The sequence below is a fragment of the Thermobia domestica genome, chromosome 3 (assembly GCF_964235325.1).
Source record: "Thermobia domestica chromosome 3, izTheDome1.hap1.1, whole genome shotgun sequence".
NCBI lineage: Eukaryota > Metazoa > Arthropoda > Insecta > Zygentoma > Lepismatidae > Thermobia > Thermobia domestica.
In genome coordinates this window covers 61,834,651-61,854,824 of record NC_137456.1, presented here as the reverse complement: position 1 = coordinate 61,854,824, position 20,174 = coordinate 61,834,651, and the positions used below count along the sequence as shown (strand labels likewise).

The window sequence follows — 20,174 nt, the reverse complement described above, 5'->3', positions numbered from 1 at the left end:
AATGTTATTTAGCTCAAAGTCGCGTCTCAGTTTCATTAATTGAATGCCGGACAAGCGCCTTTTGTAGGTATAGAGCATATGGTTTTTTACTTTAACGTTTTAGGCTTACACTTCCTTGCTATGAAAGATGGGAAACTAGTTTAAAAAAGTAAAACGATTATTATGGTTTATATGAAAAAAGTACTGTGAATCAAACTTGGACCTACGTTTACGAAAAGCGCCCTGCTAGCCATTAAATTATCGGAATATATTAGACAGTATGGAGAACAAGAATTAGTACCAAGATTGTAATTTTACGTGCGTATGTGACATACACGCTGGGACGTTTTTATACTAACATTATCAGTGAGATTATTTTGTTTCGATAGTATTATATATCCAGGTTTTAGGGTAAAGTAGACGGATAAAAGCGAATACTTATAAGTAATTTATGAAGGGAAGAAATAATAGTGGTAGAGGGAAACAGACATAATGTGTTTTAGGATGAAAGGGAGACATTTCGTATGAGACATAACCATACTATTTTATTGAGGCATTAGGTCATAGATTTTTAGATCAAGAATTTTAGATGGGGATAATGTAAAAGTAATTAGAACATGATACGGTATTAGTTAACGAAGAATCTTCTTTATTGAAATCTGTGTATGAAATTAGTACACAGTACTAATACTGCGTACTGCAGTGTGCTAAAATGAACCGAGAATAATAAGTTGTCTAATATTAATCACGTTGATTGCATGGTTTAAAGACACTTTTTAAATATAGAAAACATATTTGTTTCTCGCCGAGCGACTTTGTATGAGAAGTGACTAGTAAGAGGAGATATATATATGTAATAACAGGTAGTGTACGTTAGGGACAACGTGTAGTCATCTAAACAAGGAAAAGTATCGACACTTGTTGTTACGGAATATAAGAGATAAACGTTTATTCGGCAGTGCAGGTAACGGCATCTAATAGTGTGATTAATGTACTTATTATTGGAATTAGCCTTATATACTGATTATAGTATTTAAGTTTATGACAAGATTTATTAGCTTTGAAATTTTGTAGGTCCGCAAATTTCCTGTACACTAGCGCCATGTTTGCCGTCAGATACGAGGCAGCTCAGATAATAACGACAATTGGCTTAACCGACCTATTAGGAATTACCGTGACTGAGTTACTGAGACGCCTTGCTGTTACAATAAGGATAGTAGTTTTAATTCGGTAACAATATCTACTGTATAAAAACAAGCAAATGAAAAGTGGCTTGTTTTAAGATAGCACTGGATAAAGCATACCATTTAACTGGCCTACACACCGTCTGCATGATGTAACTAGCTCTATTAAGAGTTAGGATGGGTTGCATTTTAGATATAATGAAAACTTTACGCAGTATACTTGACATTTATGCTACGTAAAAATAACGTATTTTTAAATAATGTTTCATAAGTTTCTTTTTTGGAAGTTTGTGATTTCTGTGACAAAAAATTGCATTAGGAAGTGTGCTGCAATCTATTTTGTATTTATATAATTATTACTATAATTATATTTTCTATACTTTAAACAAAATCGAGACTTAGCCCTAATAAATGACTGCTTAATATTTTTAACAAAACATATTGCATTCAAATTGTTTTGTTTGAAATATAATTGTGTTCTTATATTTGATATTGAGGAATTTCCGGCTATACTATGATCGTAAGACTTCTAAGAAGGAAGTGAAGAACAGCAAGCGAAACGAAAATGGCCCTAACTGTGTGTAAATCAGCAATTCACAACTTTTAATGCAAGTTGGCTACTAGTATGTAACTGACAGATTGTTAGATTCTTGCAGATGCTCGCTTGCTGCTAACTTAGAGATCAGATAACTTTTTAAAGTTTCGCAAGTCTAGTGCAAGTGAAGCGCAAACTTATGCTATGTAGGATGTGACATACTCTGCAATGAAGCAGAAACAGAACTGGTGGGTCACATACCTAGAACAGATAGAAGATGGACGAGAAATAACATACATTGGATTTTCTAGAGATAAGAAGCGATGTACATAGAAGACAATCGAATACAAAATGTATAGATATAACCTGCCGTTTAGCAGAAACTGTACAAATGGAAAAGATCAGCTGATGGAAACATGTAGAAGAAAATGATGGAGACCTTCGTTCAGGAGATGATTGATATCATTTGAATACATATGAAAGTTACACTTTTATATTTAAGCTGAACGTTACAATTTTTCTACAGCGATAGGAAAATGATCTATCAGTTGGCAACACTGGAAAAAACATTAGAAGCACAAACGGTGGATGATTTAAATTATTTATTTGTACGTCCTAATAGTTTTTAGTCTCACATACATTAATTGTATTTTCGTTTCTTTATTATAAACATGATCATGCAAAGCATTTTGTTTATACGGTTAGTTTTAATTATTTGGTATTTGATGCTGTACTGATTGGTATATTATTTCAATTACTAGGAGATAGTTGAAAAGTTTTGTGTAGCTAGACGACTATGGAAACCTTAGAGTATTGTGATATGAACATGTTTTAAGTTACAGAAGAAGGGTGAAACAGAATTATGCTGAAAAGTTGTAGAAGGAGAATGTGTAAGGAAATAAGAGATTCGTGAATTTAGAGAGACAATTGAAATCATATTTAGTTATTAAACTAAAATATTTGATAAAGATTTTTAAAATTTTCTATAATTTTATCTGACATATCCAGTTAAAAACGCGCATGTTATTCACAAGTAATGTAGTTAGACACGTATTTGAAGACATTTATTGGTACTTTGATACATTTTTAAAGATATGCCTGAATATTATTTTTAACGTTATATAATTGTTTGACTACATAGATGAAAAGCAATCATACTGATATGTATTTTTGGTTATATGTTTTGTTTTCCAAGGCCCTAATACGTAATATAAGCTATTCAGCATTTTATGAACTTATTTCGTTCATCCACTACTAAATTACATCCATCAGTTGCACATTTAAATCAGTAAATTTTTTAACTTATGAATTAACTAGTTATTAGTGTGAAGAATACGTTACATCATACTACTCCCGTTTCCTCCCACTTTTTTCATTCCACCATTTCATTCATTTCTCATCATCACCGTCTTCTTTAGCTTAACCAACATAACCGTGGGACGTAAAACTCAAAGATTTCATTTCATTTTATGAATCCCTAAAGAAATGTCAGGCAGATGATTTTCTCCTTGAGTTCGTGTAACTAAAGTCGGAAGAGGGCTTTTCCTTCCATCTTTGACGTAGACATTCTCATCCCCATCATCTGATTCTTCATTTGTATTAGTGAATGCTGCAAGGCCGTTTTCTTCTACCAGTTTCTGTCCATGTTCCAGGTTGAAAGCTCTGAACTGTGGTATGTCCTTTGATGGCACATTTAGAAATTATTTTGGTATTACGATACCGTAATCATGCATTAGTTAGCGCCATGTCCATTAAGTGGAGCACGATTTTGTAATAAAGAGTACAAAATAAATAACTTTTAATTATCAGTAGAATTATAATACAAATATTTAAAAAAGTAATTAACAAGGAACACAGACAGCATGATAAGTCATCAATTGACGTTGAGTTCATTTTTCTAGTCGCTGTCGTAACCTAAATTTCTGGGTAATTCAAATTCTGGTCACACTCTAATTTCTATGAATGGCAACACTGAAAATTCTTCCGATTCGTATTTTCGGGTGTAGAATAACATTATCTATTACTGAGGTAAGTAACATTTCATTATCTCTTTTCACTTACGAAAAACTGGCAAAAGAAAAATTGTTAGCTTTTGAAAAATATTTAGTAGTCTGCCCTCTTAATTAATAAGTCTGTGATTGGATATTTTATAGTTACGTTTTAACATGTTTGGTAATAATTGTAAAGGAATTTCCTTACCTACCAAGTCCTAACAAGAAACGCGTTTTTTTCTTCTTTGGTGAAGCCATGTTCGATTTGCTGCGTTTTCAATGACATGCGTCACTCTGATCTAACTGCGAACTGACCAAGCGTCTGCGGAATATATACAAGATTTGATTTTTTTGTATAGTATGTCCTTTCAAAAGGACATTAATAATCTGTTACTACATTTTTTTACATGTTAGGACTCAAGTCAGTCATAGAAAAAGAGCTTTTAAAAGGACATTCGGAATTTGATAGAACAATTTCTTATTTTGTGTCAGGTCTTAGGAGGTTAAGAAAATTTTACTACAGGTGAGGTCAAAGCTAACGTCAAGTCACATCACGTTTACAAAAACTGATTTGAAAGAAATTTACCATACCTCGTTGTAGTAGTTTGTGCATGTTTTCAACTGTGTTTCATATATTTTTGTCAACATAAACGCATATAAATCATGACTTACAAAATTTTTTAAGATTCCATTAATTATTAAAGATAAACGAGGTTTTTTCTTTAAGCTTAGATGCTGTGGAATCAAGTCAACAACAGATTGGTATGAAGGAAATGGAAACCTTATTCCTAAGTCTTGTAGAGATGACAAGACTGGTTATGCTTTTACCAAAGCGTGTTGGTCCATGATTAAATTACTCATAACGAAGACCATGGGAATCGTCGTAGGAATTCTGCTTCTACTTATGTTGGATCTGGTATGTGGACAAAAAAGTCTTTTTATTGTCTTGCCTTCAATTGCTAATATTTCACTCTTTTCTCAAATAATAATTTTTAACTTAAAGCAATAATTTTAAGACGGTGTCTAACGTATTGAGCTATCATCGGTTCCTATATAATAACATGGTGAACTTCTTTCCAAAATATTATGAAAACTATTGGTCTTATGCAGTTCGAACTTTCTCCAGATGTTAACCTACCCCAATACTACATGTTCACTTTTTATTTTTAAACTAGCTCTTATTGTTCATTAATATTAGGCTACTTTTTACAAGGAAATGTGACAACGCTGGAAACAACATCAGGGTTTGATTTCCTACTTGTGGAGGTGAAGAAATAAACATGCTCTCCTGATCCATTCACATTATTGTTCCTCAGTGATCTTCAGAAGGTTGGTAGGGGAGGGAAACAAGTTACGAAATGAGAAAAGATCGTTCATCTAATAATGTGGAGAATGGATATCTTCAAATTTATGTTAGTTGACAATCTGATTATATGATTCGGAGAAAGAAAGGGTTGCAGGAGGCAAGACTGGCCGCTGTCAGAAACAAGACAACGTTATCAACCTACACATCTTTTTACTTGTATTTTAGAACAAGATTTGTCAAACAGGGTGAACTTTCCCTATTTTCATTTTTCAACCATTTTTGATCCTAAATCTCGATTTTTGCGAGGTGAAAAAAAGAGACACGACAGAAGGGACACAAAATTATTGTAAAAGCATAATCATCAATATTTTACATTTCAAAATAAGAAATGTTACTTTAAACAACAAAACTTATAACTTTAAAAGAAATATCTGGGAAGATGAAAGAACAAATCATGGCATTTTAGGAGTGTGCGTAACAGTAATATACAATATAAATAAATAAATAAATATTACAATGTTTTTGAGGGTCTAGATCATTTTGACCAGATATTGGTATTCTAAAGGTATACAAGTAAAATATTTTTTTTACTTGATTTTGACTGAAAACGTGATTTACAGAATTATATATATCCCTTTCCGACCGTGCCCGCACAATCGTGCGGGTAGCTTTGCTGTATTATACAAGCGAGAATTTTACATTTTTCACGCTCATTACGGCTTCGATCGATTGAGGGAGTTCCGTATTACGAATTTAATCTGTTTCTTCGTTGCAATTTAGCAAACCATGTGGACTTTGAAGAGTTTCATTCAGCTGAACTGAAGCCGGCATGGCTCGTAAAGGTAAATATTTTTATTTTTTTAAACTTCTTTGTTGTTTCAATATTCGATGTCAGGTTATTTTGAGACTTACATGTCTAAAGAATTTATTATGTTAACAATGTAGTAAAATCGTTTGTTCTACGGTATGTAATTTAGAAGAAAAATACAAGTAGCAGATCGTGCAGGTTAGGCTTTGTTTCTCGTCTTGTAAATAATATGATCGACAGAAGCACTAGATTCCTCTTGAGCCTTTTCATCAACTATAGCATGATAAAAGTACTTAAATTTACTGTAATTTTAGGATAATGTTTTAATGTTATGTACAGTGAGCCACACAAATTTCTGATGTACAAAGTCCGTGAGTTAGGCAACCCAACTAAAGCCCGCTCCAAGATTAATTACGCCTGGTAGAGTAGCTAGAACAGCAGCATGAAGTTGTCTCACCTCTTAAAACCACAAATAGTAAAGAGTATTTTTGTGCAGAAGTGGAGTGAAACGTTGGCCGAAGAAATGACAAAAGGGAGTATTTGGATACTCGTACTCACAATACTGCCCGTTTGTATGATGCACATGTAAAACTATACACAGACACTTGAAAAAATATACGGATAACAGAGGCGCTGATGAGAAGTTAACAGTCGGGGGACTTAGTTAATCTTATAATTAACTCAAATGAGGATTATACAACCAAGTATATTTATGTCATATAACTATACATATCCGTGTATCAAATAATATACGGATAGATTATGAGGTATATATGGTAGGTTATTTTCTTTTAACTAACCCAAAGCTTTACGTCGAGTTTCGCGCTAGTCCTACCTGCAAATCAATTAAAAGTATGGATGGGTCGTTTGAGGGGAAGAATCCAACCCCAATGAAAATTTTGGGGGTCTAACAGGGCGTGAACTCCTAGGTTCCGGCGGTGCTTATTCATACGTAATACTACTTTGAAAGAAGAAATTGTTGATTTCATTATTTTTGAAAATACTAACTATTGGCAATTTATTTGTAAATATTAAAAAAGCAAAATTCGATAACACTCAAACGACTTGGAGAACTTATTCCTTATTAACGTATTTCCGTTAGGTTACAAATATAACTGAGGGTTCATGATTTGTACAATATTTGTGAAATTTTACACATTGAGACACAAAGGGAAAAGGAGATAATATAGTGTCAATAAACAACTTAAAAATGCACAAAATTAACGGATAATATGAAATATAGAACCATCCACAGAATTAACTCTTTAACTCGTTTTCTCCATTCATTTTCTTTCCTTATTTTCAGGATTACATCATCACTGAATTTCTCCACTGGAGATTATCTTTCATTTAGCAGCATCCAACTGGAGCTCAGCCTTGTAAATGAAACATTTTTAAAAACGGCGAAGGCGGGAATCGAACCCAGGCCACCAGATTAGAAAAGCTACAATTCTAACCACTCATCTAAACCGTTACCTCTTCCGGTTCGCCTAAATAAAGAGCGTTTACTGTTCGCTCAAAATAGTAGCTTGTTAATAGTCAGATTAATTGGCACTCAGGATCGGAGGGCATTGTATCATTGTATTCACTAAATTATCAACATTACAGATTTTTAAAAAACAAAATACAAAACTCCTTTATTTTGAATTAAATACGGCGTGTGTATTATACTCGTTAACAAACTAAAGACAAATCAATTACTGCGTAGTAATCGTGGTTAAGTGGTCAAGGCGCTAGACCAGTAATCTGAACACTGGCGTCGTTAGCTTTTTAAATCTGGCGATGTCGGATGAATCAAAATCAAAATCCTCTTTCCGACGAAAGTTACATATACAAAGTAGTATAGTTTCTTTAAATATACTTGACTAAAGTCTGGGGGGACGCGAACCCCCGACCCTCCCGCTAACGACGCCCGTGATCTCAAGGTAGTCGAATCGAATCGGATCCACGAACGACCAGTACATTTTATTCACTTTAGAATTTTTGGTGGCGATTGATCGGCGATGACACACGTTTTATTTTCTTCTGATATTTGAATACTTGAACTATCAAATCTTCACGAATAATAATAATAATAATAATAATAATAATAATAATAATAATAATAATAATAATAATAATAATAATAATAATAATAATAATAATAATAATAATAATAATAAATCTTATAGAAGATTAAAAGTTAGGAGCTTATAATCGCTCAGGGCATAACATTACAAGCAGAAATGTAACATTTGGCAAGAATATTTCGGTTTTGTTTAGTGTTGCTCACGAGAAGAGGAATTCCTCATCTCGTTTCTGAAACAAAACAAAACAACGCTTTGGTTTAAAATTTTGGTAGTTGCAGAGGTGTCCTGAAGGTCCAGACGCCCTCCCGAAATCCCGTCTTATCTGTAAGTTTTGTCTAATTTTAGACAACTTTAAAAATTTTAATGCCATTATTATTATTATTATTATTATTATTATTATTATTATTATTATTATTATTATTATTATTATTATTATTATTATTATTATTATTATTACTGAAAATTTAAGACCTGAATATTAGGTCCTATGGCAATGTAAATAAGCGTACTGAAGTTGATAGGAAAAGAAAAGGAAAGGATAAGAGATAGTGATAGGGAAAGGATAAGAGCTATTAGTATCCGAAAGGAAACGAAAGGTGAGAAAGAAGGTGTCAGCTCCTGAAGAATATTAATATCGAAACTTCGGATGCCTAAACAGAAATTAAGTAGGATTTGTCTTCACCACGATACATAGTAACACGCTTTCTTTAGCTAAAAGACTTTGGATTATGTATGCGTTATATTGATATTTTAACAAAATATAATACCAATATAAAAAAGAATAGTTCCTATTTACAAATTTTGGTTGAACGGATATATACAACGTGTTGGAAATGGCGAACGAAAATATTATTATTTCTAGCAGTAGGAGTAATAGTAAAAGACGTTCGGAATAATTGCTCGGAAACAATATTGTTTCAGACACATTTATTAGTCATACTAGGTTCTAAGAATGACCCTTAGGGATCGTATTCATGAATTGCTTGCTAGACACGGTACGTTTTCCATCAGAGTACGAATCCAGGTTGTAGACAGACATGTGACGTCATTTTGCTAGTATTTCCCCTGTGAAGAAAGCTGTCTCCACTCTAACTCGTAAGAAACTGAGCATTTTTCATTTTAAAAACATCAGAAGTATGCATATTGTAGTTCATAAAAACAACTTACCACACCGTGTATCGAACCCGGGACCCTTGAATTACGATACGAATGCTCACACCACTACGCTAAGACTTCTCTGTTAAGCAGAAGTTAAGTAAAAGTTAAGAAATGGCAGCGGACGAAATGGCAGAAGGACAGAATGGCAGGAAGTTAATTTGGCAAAAAAAATATTACTCCTAGGGCTCGTATTTTTAGGTTTCACCTATTGTGTTTGTTAGTAGGTAACGGTTCTCGATTTAGTCATTTCTGCTTCGAATGTCCAAAGCATATAAATACAGCTAAATTGAACCAAGAGCGTAAAAGAAGGTAAATATCAGTTATCCAAACTTAACCAATTTTCAAATTGATATCTTGGTCTTTAACAATTCTAACTACAAGAAAATATAGATTGAAAGCAAACAAGGTAAGTAACTGAAAGAATGGTTACTATTTGTTCTTCAATACTAATACATATCATAATTCCTTTACAGTTACAGGAATGACAAAGTTTTCTTTTTCTAATTTCCTATAACATATCCTTTAAATTATAAAAACAGCTTGTAGTTGTAAGGATAACTAATTACATATATCTTTCTTAATTCTCAATAATAACGGATATCGTAGAACAGATTATAAGGGTAACACCGTGTGCGTAGGTTTCCTCGGGGTTCTCCCGTTTCCTCCCATGTTCTTCATTCCACCATTTCATTCATCACTCATCATCACCGTCTCCTTTAGCCTAACAGGCATAATCGTGGGACGTAAAACTCAAACATTTCATTTTCAGATTATAAGGAACACTCTGCAGTCGTCAGAATGACCAATTACTTACATCATCATTAATTTTATATAACAAAACTAATCTTTGGCTAGCTGGGGACTCTGCCCCCAGACCCCCAGGTCTGCTCGGCCTACGGCTTCGCATTTCTTATCTATCGGCCTTTGCATCAACAATGAATTTCGTGAACTTGCTCTTCGTATTTTCTGAATCTGCCCATCCGGGGGCTAGAGATGCGCACGAGACAAGATTTGAGGCAGTATCAACTCGAAAATGTGCTGTAAAAGTTATGCCTCGACTCGAAAAATGTATATTTTTCTATTGGAAGAGCTGTGTCTCGACTCGAAAAATGCATATTTTTCTATTGGAAGAGCTGTGTCTCGACTCGAATTTTGTCAGGAAAATTCTGTCTCGTCTCGTCTCGTGAGCATTCCTACCGGGGGCTACGCCCCCACACACTGTCTTTGCTCGTCCTATGGCCTCGCATCTCTTAAATCCATAATTCTATTATTTCTTTTTCTATTTCAACTATCTAAAAGATAAGAGTTTGTATCCAAAGGAAACGTCTGTTTAAATAACATGGAAATCTCTTCATCCCCCTTTAGACCCCTAAAAAATTAAAAATATTCACTTGTGGCAATTTTCCTGTGGGTTTGTCCCGGAAAGCTACAATCATGCCAAATTTAATCATTGTAGCCCTACAGGAAGTGGTCAAAAATTTGGGGGGTGTAGAAGACGTCCCATATAAATAATATGGGAAAGATTTCAGTTCCACATAAAACCACTCAACGTTGGAAATTTTTATTTCTGATGATTCACTTAGGTAACGTTAACGAAAACGTGGAAATTCTTCCGCCCCTCTTTAGACCCCTTAAACTTAATATTCACTTTTGGCAATTTTCCTGTGGGTTTGTCCCGAAAGCTACAATCATGCCAAATTTAATCATTGTAGCCCTACAGGAAGTGCTCAATAATTTGGGGGTGTAAAAGGAGTTCCATATAAATAACATGAATAAGATTTTTCAGTTCCCTATAAAACCACTCTAAAGTTGGAATTTTTTATTTTAATGATTTACTTAGGTAGTGCCAACGAAAACGTATAAACATACCTAATTTCAAGTTTGTATTCCAATTCTAAGTACCTAAAACATGAGATTATATGTGCAAAAGAAGGCCCATTTAAATGACATGGGGAAATTCTTCAACCCCTCTTTAGATCCCCTAAAAATTAAAAATATTCACTTTTGGCAATTTTCTTGTGGGTTAGTTCCGGAAACCTACAATCATGCCAAATTTAATCATTGTAGCCCTACAGGAAATGCTCAATAATTTGTCAGCTCATGTAGTTTTATATATAGTTAGGATAGGATATATCGTAATATAGACTATAAACACACTTTGCAGTCGTAAGAATGACTAGTTACTTACAGTGTCGTGAACATCCTATAACATATATCCTAGAATATGCTATAAAAACATTCTACAGACTTAATAAAAGAATGGTTAATTATTTACACCGTCTTTAATTTTATATAATAAAATATACCGTAAAATAGACTACAAAAACAATTTGCAGTCATAAGAGTGACTAGCTGCTTACATTGTCGTTAATTTCAAGTTGTGATCAATTCCCGCAAGAATGTTCCAAGAGATCTTTTGTTTGTGTCATAATTCACACATAGGTTCCTCAATATATGTTGCAGATCAACATAAACCTTTTAGTTTTCTTGATGGAGTATCGTACTCTTTCACACTAGCAAATGGTAGAATGAACGGTGAAATTTTCTTTCTGGAGGCTTTGTATGAGTTTCCATACCGTTGGGTGGTTGTGTTCAACCAAATGGAAAAACTTTTGATTGCACCCCTCACATAAGTTATTTGTGAGAGGATTGTTAGACAGAGTTGCCTCATGAGCATTCCAAACTTCCGGCGGAAATCTTGGTGGCACTCTCTTAATTCTTATGACATTAGAATTGTCAGAATTGAAATATTATTAGCAGTTCGAATTATGGAACATAATGAATAAATCGAAAATTTATGTTGAAATCTTCATTTACCAAGTAAGAAACAAAATAGTTTAAAACCCGATAATTCAAATTATACTTTCTGTCTTTATGTCCGCCTGCCATTTAGTACCTTGCCATTTCGTGCTCCTGCCACTTTGTCCTTCCATTATTTCCTGCCATTATGTCCCCTGCCATTTTGTCCTCCTGCCATTCTGTCCGTTCCCCTAGACAGTAAGTACCACCATTTAGTATACCGTCCGTTTTTCCTAAGACATCTCTTTGATCTATATGTAAACTTTTGTCAGTTAATGTAACAAATAAGCGAGTTTGCTCTAAGCTATACAGTTCGAAACTAATTTTATAAGATGAACAGACTTCCCTCACTTGAAAACAACATAGACAGATTTTCTGAAACTTTCGTGCCGAGAAGTTTACGTAGAATCAAGGAAATCTTTACGATCTATGAAGAGAGAGAAAACAGATTTTGCTTATATCTGCTGTCAATCTGCATTCCATCGGTTTCTTTTTCTTCGAGGACAACCCTAAGTTCACACACGTGACCTAGCGGCTGTTCTGCACTGTTGCAAAATTCAGCCAATATCTAAACAGCTTTTAAATGGAAAAAAATTAATTTTTAATTAGCGCGCTCTAATATTACCTTAGCAAGAAAAAGTAAAAGTGAACATGCAATATTAATAGTAACAAACATTTGGCCGAATTTTGAACTGTATAAAATAAATAGTTTTCATAAAATTTTGGAAAGAAACATGCAATGTTATTATATAGAAAAATCCTATTGCATTCCGAGTGTTGGACACAGCCTTAAACCCTGTAAATTTTTAACCCTTTTAATACCACTGTTTCCAAATGGGAACAATTTATTTTTATCAATTTTTGTCTGTGGATTATTTGTTGTCGATTTATTTCGTTTTTTACAATAAGGACCTGCTACCAGTCCATATTCTACTACTAACATCCTCTTGAGCTCTTTTGTGGCTAAACGGTTAGCGTACGTGCCTTTGGTGTCGGAGACCCGGGTTCCATTCCTGGCGGAAACTCATGTGGTTCGGATTCCACGTTAATTGGTAGTACCACGTCTCATATAGCCTCGCTGCTGAAAGGGACGATAAACTAAAATCAACTAAATCAGCAATACTAAAATCCTCAAAATATATTAAATGAGGTCAGAATCAATAAATTTAGATGGAATTAAGAAATTCTGAAACAAAAATAATTTGGGATTAAATGGGTTAATAAGGAGAAAACTTCTAAGTATCCCACTAGGAGAAATTGCATTTGGATTGTAATATTGAAAACAGGACCAAAGCATTTCGAGCTCAAATGTTATAATATCGAAATTTCTTTAAGACACCTGAGGGTGCCAACGTTCTTTCTTGTCTGTAAATTAAAAGAGTTTTATCACGTTCTTATGGTTATTACGAATTAATAAAAAGAAACATAACTTTAGAAATATTTTATTACACAAAGCAGCTATAAAGTGATTGCAGACTATTGAGAAGTTGCAGGCAATCTCATGGCATTTTAATGTTTCTTGAGTTGAAAATTAGCTCTGCAAGAAAAAAAAAAAGAAGCAAGAAGCGTCAAGAATCGAGGACCGTTTTAACAAAAACTCAACAAACGCCATTTATAAAATGTTACAGGAGAGGTTTTTCTAAGTTGTACTCAATATCGTTGATTCAAAAGATTTCAAAAATTTAAAACTGGTCATCCATTTAGATAGGAATTAGTGAAGAAATAATTGAAGTTAATCACTTACTGCCTTTATTCAGGGAAAAGTGTTTAAAATTACAAATTTTTACGAAACTTAACATATCCACTTTTTCATGTATGTTTCTTCTTTATTTTATTAGGGGGGCGCGGTGGCTCAGTGGTAGAGCGTTCACCTCTGGTGCTTGGGGTCCCGGGTTCGATCCCAGCCCCCGCCAAGTGAACCTTGTGGTGGACAAACACCGTGCTGGTGGGTTTTCTCGGGGTTCTCCCGTTTCCTCCCACTTTCTTCATTCCACCATTTCACTCATCTCTCATCACCGTCTCCTTTAGCCTAACCGGCATAATCGTGGGACGTAAAACTCAAAGATTTATTTTTTTAATTTTTCTTTATTTTATTAAGGCAAGTGTTATGAATACATTCCAAGCATTTAAATTCAATGGCTCTTAAGGGGGGCGCGGTGACTCAGTGGTAGAGCGTTCACCTCTGGTGCTTGAGGTCCCGGGTTCGATCCCAGCCCCCGCCAAGTGAACCTTGTGGTGGACAAACACCGTGCTCGTGGGTTTTCTCGGGGTTCTCCCGTTTCCTCCCACTTTCTTCATTCCACCATTTCACTCATCTCTCATCACCGTCTCCTTTAGCCTAACCGGCATAATCGTGGGACTTAAAACTCAAAGATTTATTTTTTTAATTTTTCTTTATTTTATTAAGGCAAGTGTTATGAATACATTCCAAGCATTTAAATTCAATGGCTCTTAAGGGGGGCGCGGTGGCTCAGTGGTAGAGCGTTCACCTCTGGTGCTTGAGGTCCCGGGTTCGATCCCAGCCCCCGCCAAGTGAACTTTGTGGTGGACAAACACCGTGCTCGTGGGTTTTCTCGGGGTTCTCCCGTTTCCTCCCACTTTCTTCATTCCACCATTTCACTCATCTCTCATAATCACCGTCTCCTTTAGCCTAACCGGCATAACCGTGGGACGTAAAACTCAAAGATTTCATTTCATTTCATTTCAATGGCTCTTAAGTATATTACATTTTGTAGATAAATACGTATTTAGTAATGATTTTACTTTATAATGCTAAGCTCGTACAGTTATATCTGCTTGAAGATGTCACTTTCTAAATTTTATTTCTTCGCTATCTTTACTAAATGGAACTTAGTAGAAAGTAGAAAACGAAATTAAATACAATCATGTTTTTCTACAAAAAGGTAATAATGGGAAAAATGCTTTTAAAGGATTGAGTTATACTTTACTTTAACATTTTTAGTCATTACACAAATACGTAATTTCTTATATTTTGTCTTATGAACCAAATGATACACGATAAGTCTTAATATTATGTAACAGATACACTTGTATCGTAAAAGTTTTGTAAAGTAATATACGAAAATTACACAGTTCCGACTACAATTACTACTACAACTACTATTCTATTTTCCTATTCTTATTAACTTTGTAACCTCCTTTCCCGAATTTTGTAGCCTCCTTTCCAGGAAGCAATGTTCCAGGACAGAATAGAGCTTCCTCGTGACTAAGCGGTTAGAGTATGCGCCTTCAGCGTGGGAGACCCAAGTTCGTTTCCAGGCGAGAGCTCATGTGGTTCAAATTTCACGTTTAGCTCGTCCATGTCTTATATAGCCTCGCTGCTAAAAGGGACCCTAAACTAAAAATCAAATCAAATCCAGAACGGAATATCTATTACAATTATTTTGTTATGTCATGAGAAATTATCTGGATATTAGGTCTACACCTGACCTAATGTAGTTATAGCAGTCAGGGAGGGTTGTTGACTGGACAACATGGGAAATGTCAAACCTTAAAGGTGCCTGTTAAATCTATTTTTCACATTTTTTTTAAACTCATGTAGTGTTTGGGAAGGATTCTTTTCATCTTAAAAGAACAAACTGTTGATGCAAAGATATGGAAAAGAAATAAACTTGTACAATATTCCACACATGATGACCGTTTACAAGATGCCCTTTCGAATATTGTTTTGATATTTCAAATTCTCATGAAGGAAAACAACCCTTATATTATACATCGATTAAATGTTTTGTGGTATTGCCGAGTTTGTTTCAATCGATGTTGACTATTAACATTAGTATTTCACCTAATCTTGATGACACACAACTTTTGCCTTTATACAGCATTAAGTATTCCGTATTTAGCTGGCTGTTAAACAAATATTTAGATAATGTGGGTAATGAAAGGAGCTTCCAATTATCTCCGAATTTTAATTTACCTAAAAATGTAATCCCTATCTCACTTTACGATGCTTAAATTAACATTACACCATTACTTCGTTATTAATAATACAGCTTGGAGAAGGTCAAAATCTTAAAGGGTTCTACTAAATGTGATTTTCTAATTTTTTAAAGCTCATTTTGAAATGGGTGGGAAGGATTCTTTTAAGCTTAAAAGAGCAAACTCTTGATAAAAAAAAACAAGGAAAGAAATGCACTTGTATAATATTTCACAGACGATGACCACTACACCTAATATATATAAAGTACTACCACAAATAACCATTCTTCGCACGGGGAGAATAAATTTACAGGAAAAATTTGAATCCCTTTCGCCCTTACTGTACGCATTTCAATGAAAGCATAATGATCAAAAATACATAAGTAACTCTAGTTTTGACAAATTTTGGATCACCTTTCCTTCCTTGAATATGGATGTGCATTTAATCGAAGTGATTTGACTAACCCAATTTGAGGTGAAAACCAACTATGTTCCAAAGTCATCTAATATGAATCATCCGTTTTCCATACCCCGAAAATTATTAATTCGGCACTGATTTCGGCCATTTTAGACATTTCCCACCTTATGCAGAGTCGTTTTGACGTATGATTAGCGTCATATGAAAGGTCTGAATACTGCAGAAAACAGCGAAACTCTTTAGCATAGCACTAATCACGCGTCAGATTGGCTCTGTATAAAGCCCTTTCTGTTTCACCCTTTTTTTTTACCCCATGTCGATGGGGATTGAATTTGGAATTAAAAGGTACCGGGAATGTCAATATTCCTGTCACTTAGAGACCCCGAAAACTATGGATTATACACTAATATAGGTTTTTCTGATACTTTTATATGTCACTCATCCCCACTTGCCTCTACGAGTGCTAGGAATATTTTACACCACAGAATACTACCACAGTATCTTGTCTTTTTTTTTCTTTGTACATATTGCAAGTTATACGTGTACCGGTACCAAGTTTGATTGAAATTGCCCAACGTGTTCCAGAGTTAGGCTGGAACATACATTAATATATATAGATTTTATCTTGGTGACATAATGTAATACAATGTAATTTTTGCCTTTGAGTATTTCGGATAAGTATTTTTCAAATTCATATTTTCTCAATAAATGTTATGTAAATGTATAGATAATGTTGGCACGTTAAGTAGAAGAGTGAAAGGAGTTTCCAATTAGGGTTTGTGAGAATGTGTAATAACATGCTTTTATAAATTATACTTTATAGAACACGCTTGTTTTTCTCGTTCCAGTTAGTTCTGACCATATATACCATCTATTTTATTATTGAATTCCGAAAGATCTCCGAAGAGGAGCTTCTGAAACCCGAAGATAAAATATCCGAGGAAGAACCTGTACCAGATGAACCAATTATGCCGGAAAAAACAGTTGAGAATCCAGGATAATATAACAATCAAATATATTTACTGTATATTCTTTACGAATGCCTCTAAAATAAAAAAAAAACGAAATGAATGAAAACGAATCCTTATTTGAACTTCTTATTCGATTTATTTGATTTCATTTTTCTCTACCAGTAATCTGACGATAATAGTTGAATATGATGTTGTGAATTTCATAGTTTAAAGCATAGTTTCAATAAAACACAATCTTACTTAAGTATGCGTTGATATAATTATCCCTATTGTTAATCGTAGTTATTGTTGCCAGTTCCCAGCCGCCCCTGGAGTGTCCGGATTTTTTTTATATACATTCTACGAGTCTACGAGCCAAGGAACTAAATCCACAGGCTTTAATTTCATTATATCTGTCATTAAACTCTATTAGTATATATTGTACTTGTTACTATTAATTATTTACAAGGATTTTTATTGTAACAATAGACTAGGTTCAGATATGTTTTTTTCACCCGTTTTAGTACGCGACACCAACACACTTTTAATTTATATAATTATTTGCCAGAGCTAGGGTTGAAACTTAAAACTTATAAAGTATATTTTCGATAGAAATTAACAGTACACAGCAACAAATGTTGGTTTTAATACAACTAGAGTGTAATAAAGGACAATGGTCCCAGTATAACCACTATTGTAGCGTGTTATTTCAACACCAAGAGTTCAGATTTGCAGTTAACACGGCTGGTAGAACCCACTTGGCACAGAACCGGTGATGAGCGGTGTTAAATAAAATGATGGTGTTGATTTTGCATCATGAAAATGACAATACTGCTGTGTTAAAGAACCAGGTGAATGAACAAATAATTGTATAAATAGGAATAATACCACGGTGTTCTGTCAATTGTTTGATGTTAATAGCACCCCAACCAGCATGGTGAACACACGTCATTGAGTTAAAATAAAATACTGATAATTGTAAACTTTTATTTTCTAATAACAGTGACTTAGCTAAGATATTACAACACCTTAAAATTCCTGTGTCGAATAGATACGTACTTACTACAACTATTAGCATGCACACTTTCTTATTAATGTCATAAACATTGTAGCAACTGACGTTGAGAATTTTTATTAGTTTATATTTTTGTAGACTGATCAATAAAGACTATAATTATCAGTGTTTATGAGGTGATTACAACAGCAAGGCATAGGAAACGAAACACGTCTGTGTAGTGGGAGAAGTGACGAATAGATCGAGCAAGTTTGGAGGCTATAACGTCAGGAATGTGACCTTGACAGCCGTTCAAGCACACGTAATTTCAGTTTCGCATAAGGTATACGCGAGAACAGTATAGTGCATTGAAATTTGTTTTCGATTGAAGAAAACAGCAGCTGAAGCATATGAGATGTTACAGGACGCGTACGGGGGGTCTGTTCTTCCCTATAGCACAGTGCGAAGATGGTTCAAAATGTTTAAAGATGGGAGACAATCAACTTCAAAGGAAGGTGGACCCGGCGCTCCAGTAACTGCTCCGATGGAAGTGAACATCAACACCACTGCTGTGATAGTGAGAGAAGATCGTCGAATAACGGAGAGAACTAGCGCAAAGAATGGACATTTCATTTGGTTCCGCTCATACTCTGCTCACAGACAAACTGCATATGTTACCTGTGTGTGCGCGGTGGTTTGCACGATTGCTTATTCCCGATCAAAAAGCTATACGTGTGGAGGTGTTCGGAGTGGAAATCAAAGCTGCGAAACGATCCCATGTTTCTGTCGAAAATCATCACTGCCGACGAAAGTTGTCTTCATCATTATGATCCTGAGTCCAAGCAGCAAAGTTCTGTGTCGAAGTCTCCTTCGTCACCAACACCCAAGAAAGCGAGGGTGGTTGCTTCTGCTAACAAAGATATGGTCATTTTTCAATATTCGAGGCATGGTATACCAGCATGTCGTCCACTACATACAACTGTCACAGGAGTGTATTATAAGGATGTATTGCAAACCCTCCAAGGTCGCATTCATCAGACACAAGCACATCTGAAAGAAACAGGATGGATGCTACACTATGATAATGCCAGGCCCCATATTGCGAATGTTGTTATCGTTATTGCAAAGAAAAGCGTTCCGTGTATATTCTATCCTCCATATAGCTCTGATTTAGCCCCTTGTGATCTCTATTTTTCTAACTTTGAGGAACACCCCTGGAGACTGCGTTTCGCATCATCAGGGGCAGTGGTTAAAGCTGCAAAAGCGATTTTGAAGGATCTGTCCGAAAATGGCTTCTAGTATGTCTTTGATGACTGGCAGAAACGTTGAGAAAAATGCATTGCATGTAATGGGGACTATTTTGTAAAAAGCCATTAACATTTGAAGAATTAGTACAGGTAATTATGTTTATTCATTTATTATCATAATTGATCAGCCCTCGTAGTTACGCGCAAAGCTTTATGCGGTGTTTTTTTACATTTATACCAAATAATGAACAACGTACTTTTCACGAAAGTGATATTGGAAAGTGCTGCCATATGTTTTCGATATTTTTACACTTGTTTTTCGTGTATTTGAAAACATACAAAGATTCTTTAAAATGGAACTAAGCGACGAGCACTTGGCACTATGTTTGATTACTTCATTTGTCAATGCTCTTCTTTCATTCAGGAAGCGTGGCTGTCAAATTGCAACATTAAAGTCCACAATATGCCCCTTCTGCTTTCACACGTTCAATATGTGACAACCCACTTAAATGTAATATATGATCTACAACTTCACCTCTGACGCTCCTTGTCTTCATCCATCTTAGCACTGGCGCAAATCCTGGGGGGATGAGGGGGACATGTCCCCTCCAATCTTGGAACTGGGGGGAACTGTCCCACCCAATAATCCGATGTGAAATGCGTTTTTTTTGGGGGGGGAATGTGATGATTTGTGTCCAATCGCCACAAAAGAAAAATGAAATCTTTAAGTTTTACGTCCCACGGTTATGCCAGTCGCCACAAAAGAAAGTGAGATGAAATTAATGTCCTTCCAGAAT

The 20,174-nt window shown here is 34.8% G+C and overlaps 2 protein-coding genes across 3 annotated transcripts in view; both read left to right on the top strand.

The window, feature by feature from the left end:
* LOC145681439 (uncharacterized) overlaps positions 1-17,285 on the top strand; it is a 136,876-nt gene extending 119,591 nt beyond the window's left edge. Inside the window, exons 7-8 of one of the 2 annotated variants that reach the window (XM_081753083.1) lie at positions 4,417-4,605; positions 17,035-17,285. In XM_081753083.1, coding sequence (XP_081609209.1) covers positions 4,417-4,605; positions 17,035-17,187 — 342 coding nt within the window. In that variant the 3' untranslated portion in view covers positions 17,188-17,285. The remainder of the gene's footprint in view (positions 1-4,416; positions 4,606-17,034) is intronic. The other variant, XM_081753084.1, reaches the window with a different exon arrangement.
* A 1,622-nt stretch (positions 17,286-18,907) lies between these two features.
* LOC145681805 (uncharacterized) lies at positions 18,908-19,429 on the top strand. Its single transcript, XM_081753415.1, has one exon. It carries the CDS (start codon positions 18,908-18,910, stop codon positions 19,427-19,429), a length of 522 nt encoding a protein of 173 aa, XP_081609541.1.
* Positions 19,430-20,174: the final 745 nt, after the last annotated feature.

Bases quoted from the DNA above. Each gene is read 5' to 3' on its own strand.
- LOC145681805 (XM_081753415.1), top strand. From the start codon at position 18,908: ATGTTTCTGTCGAAAATCATCACTGCCGACGAAAGTTGTCTTCATCAT.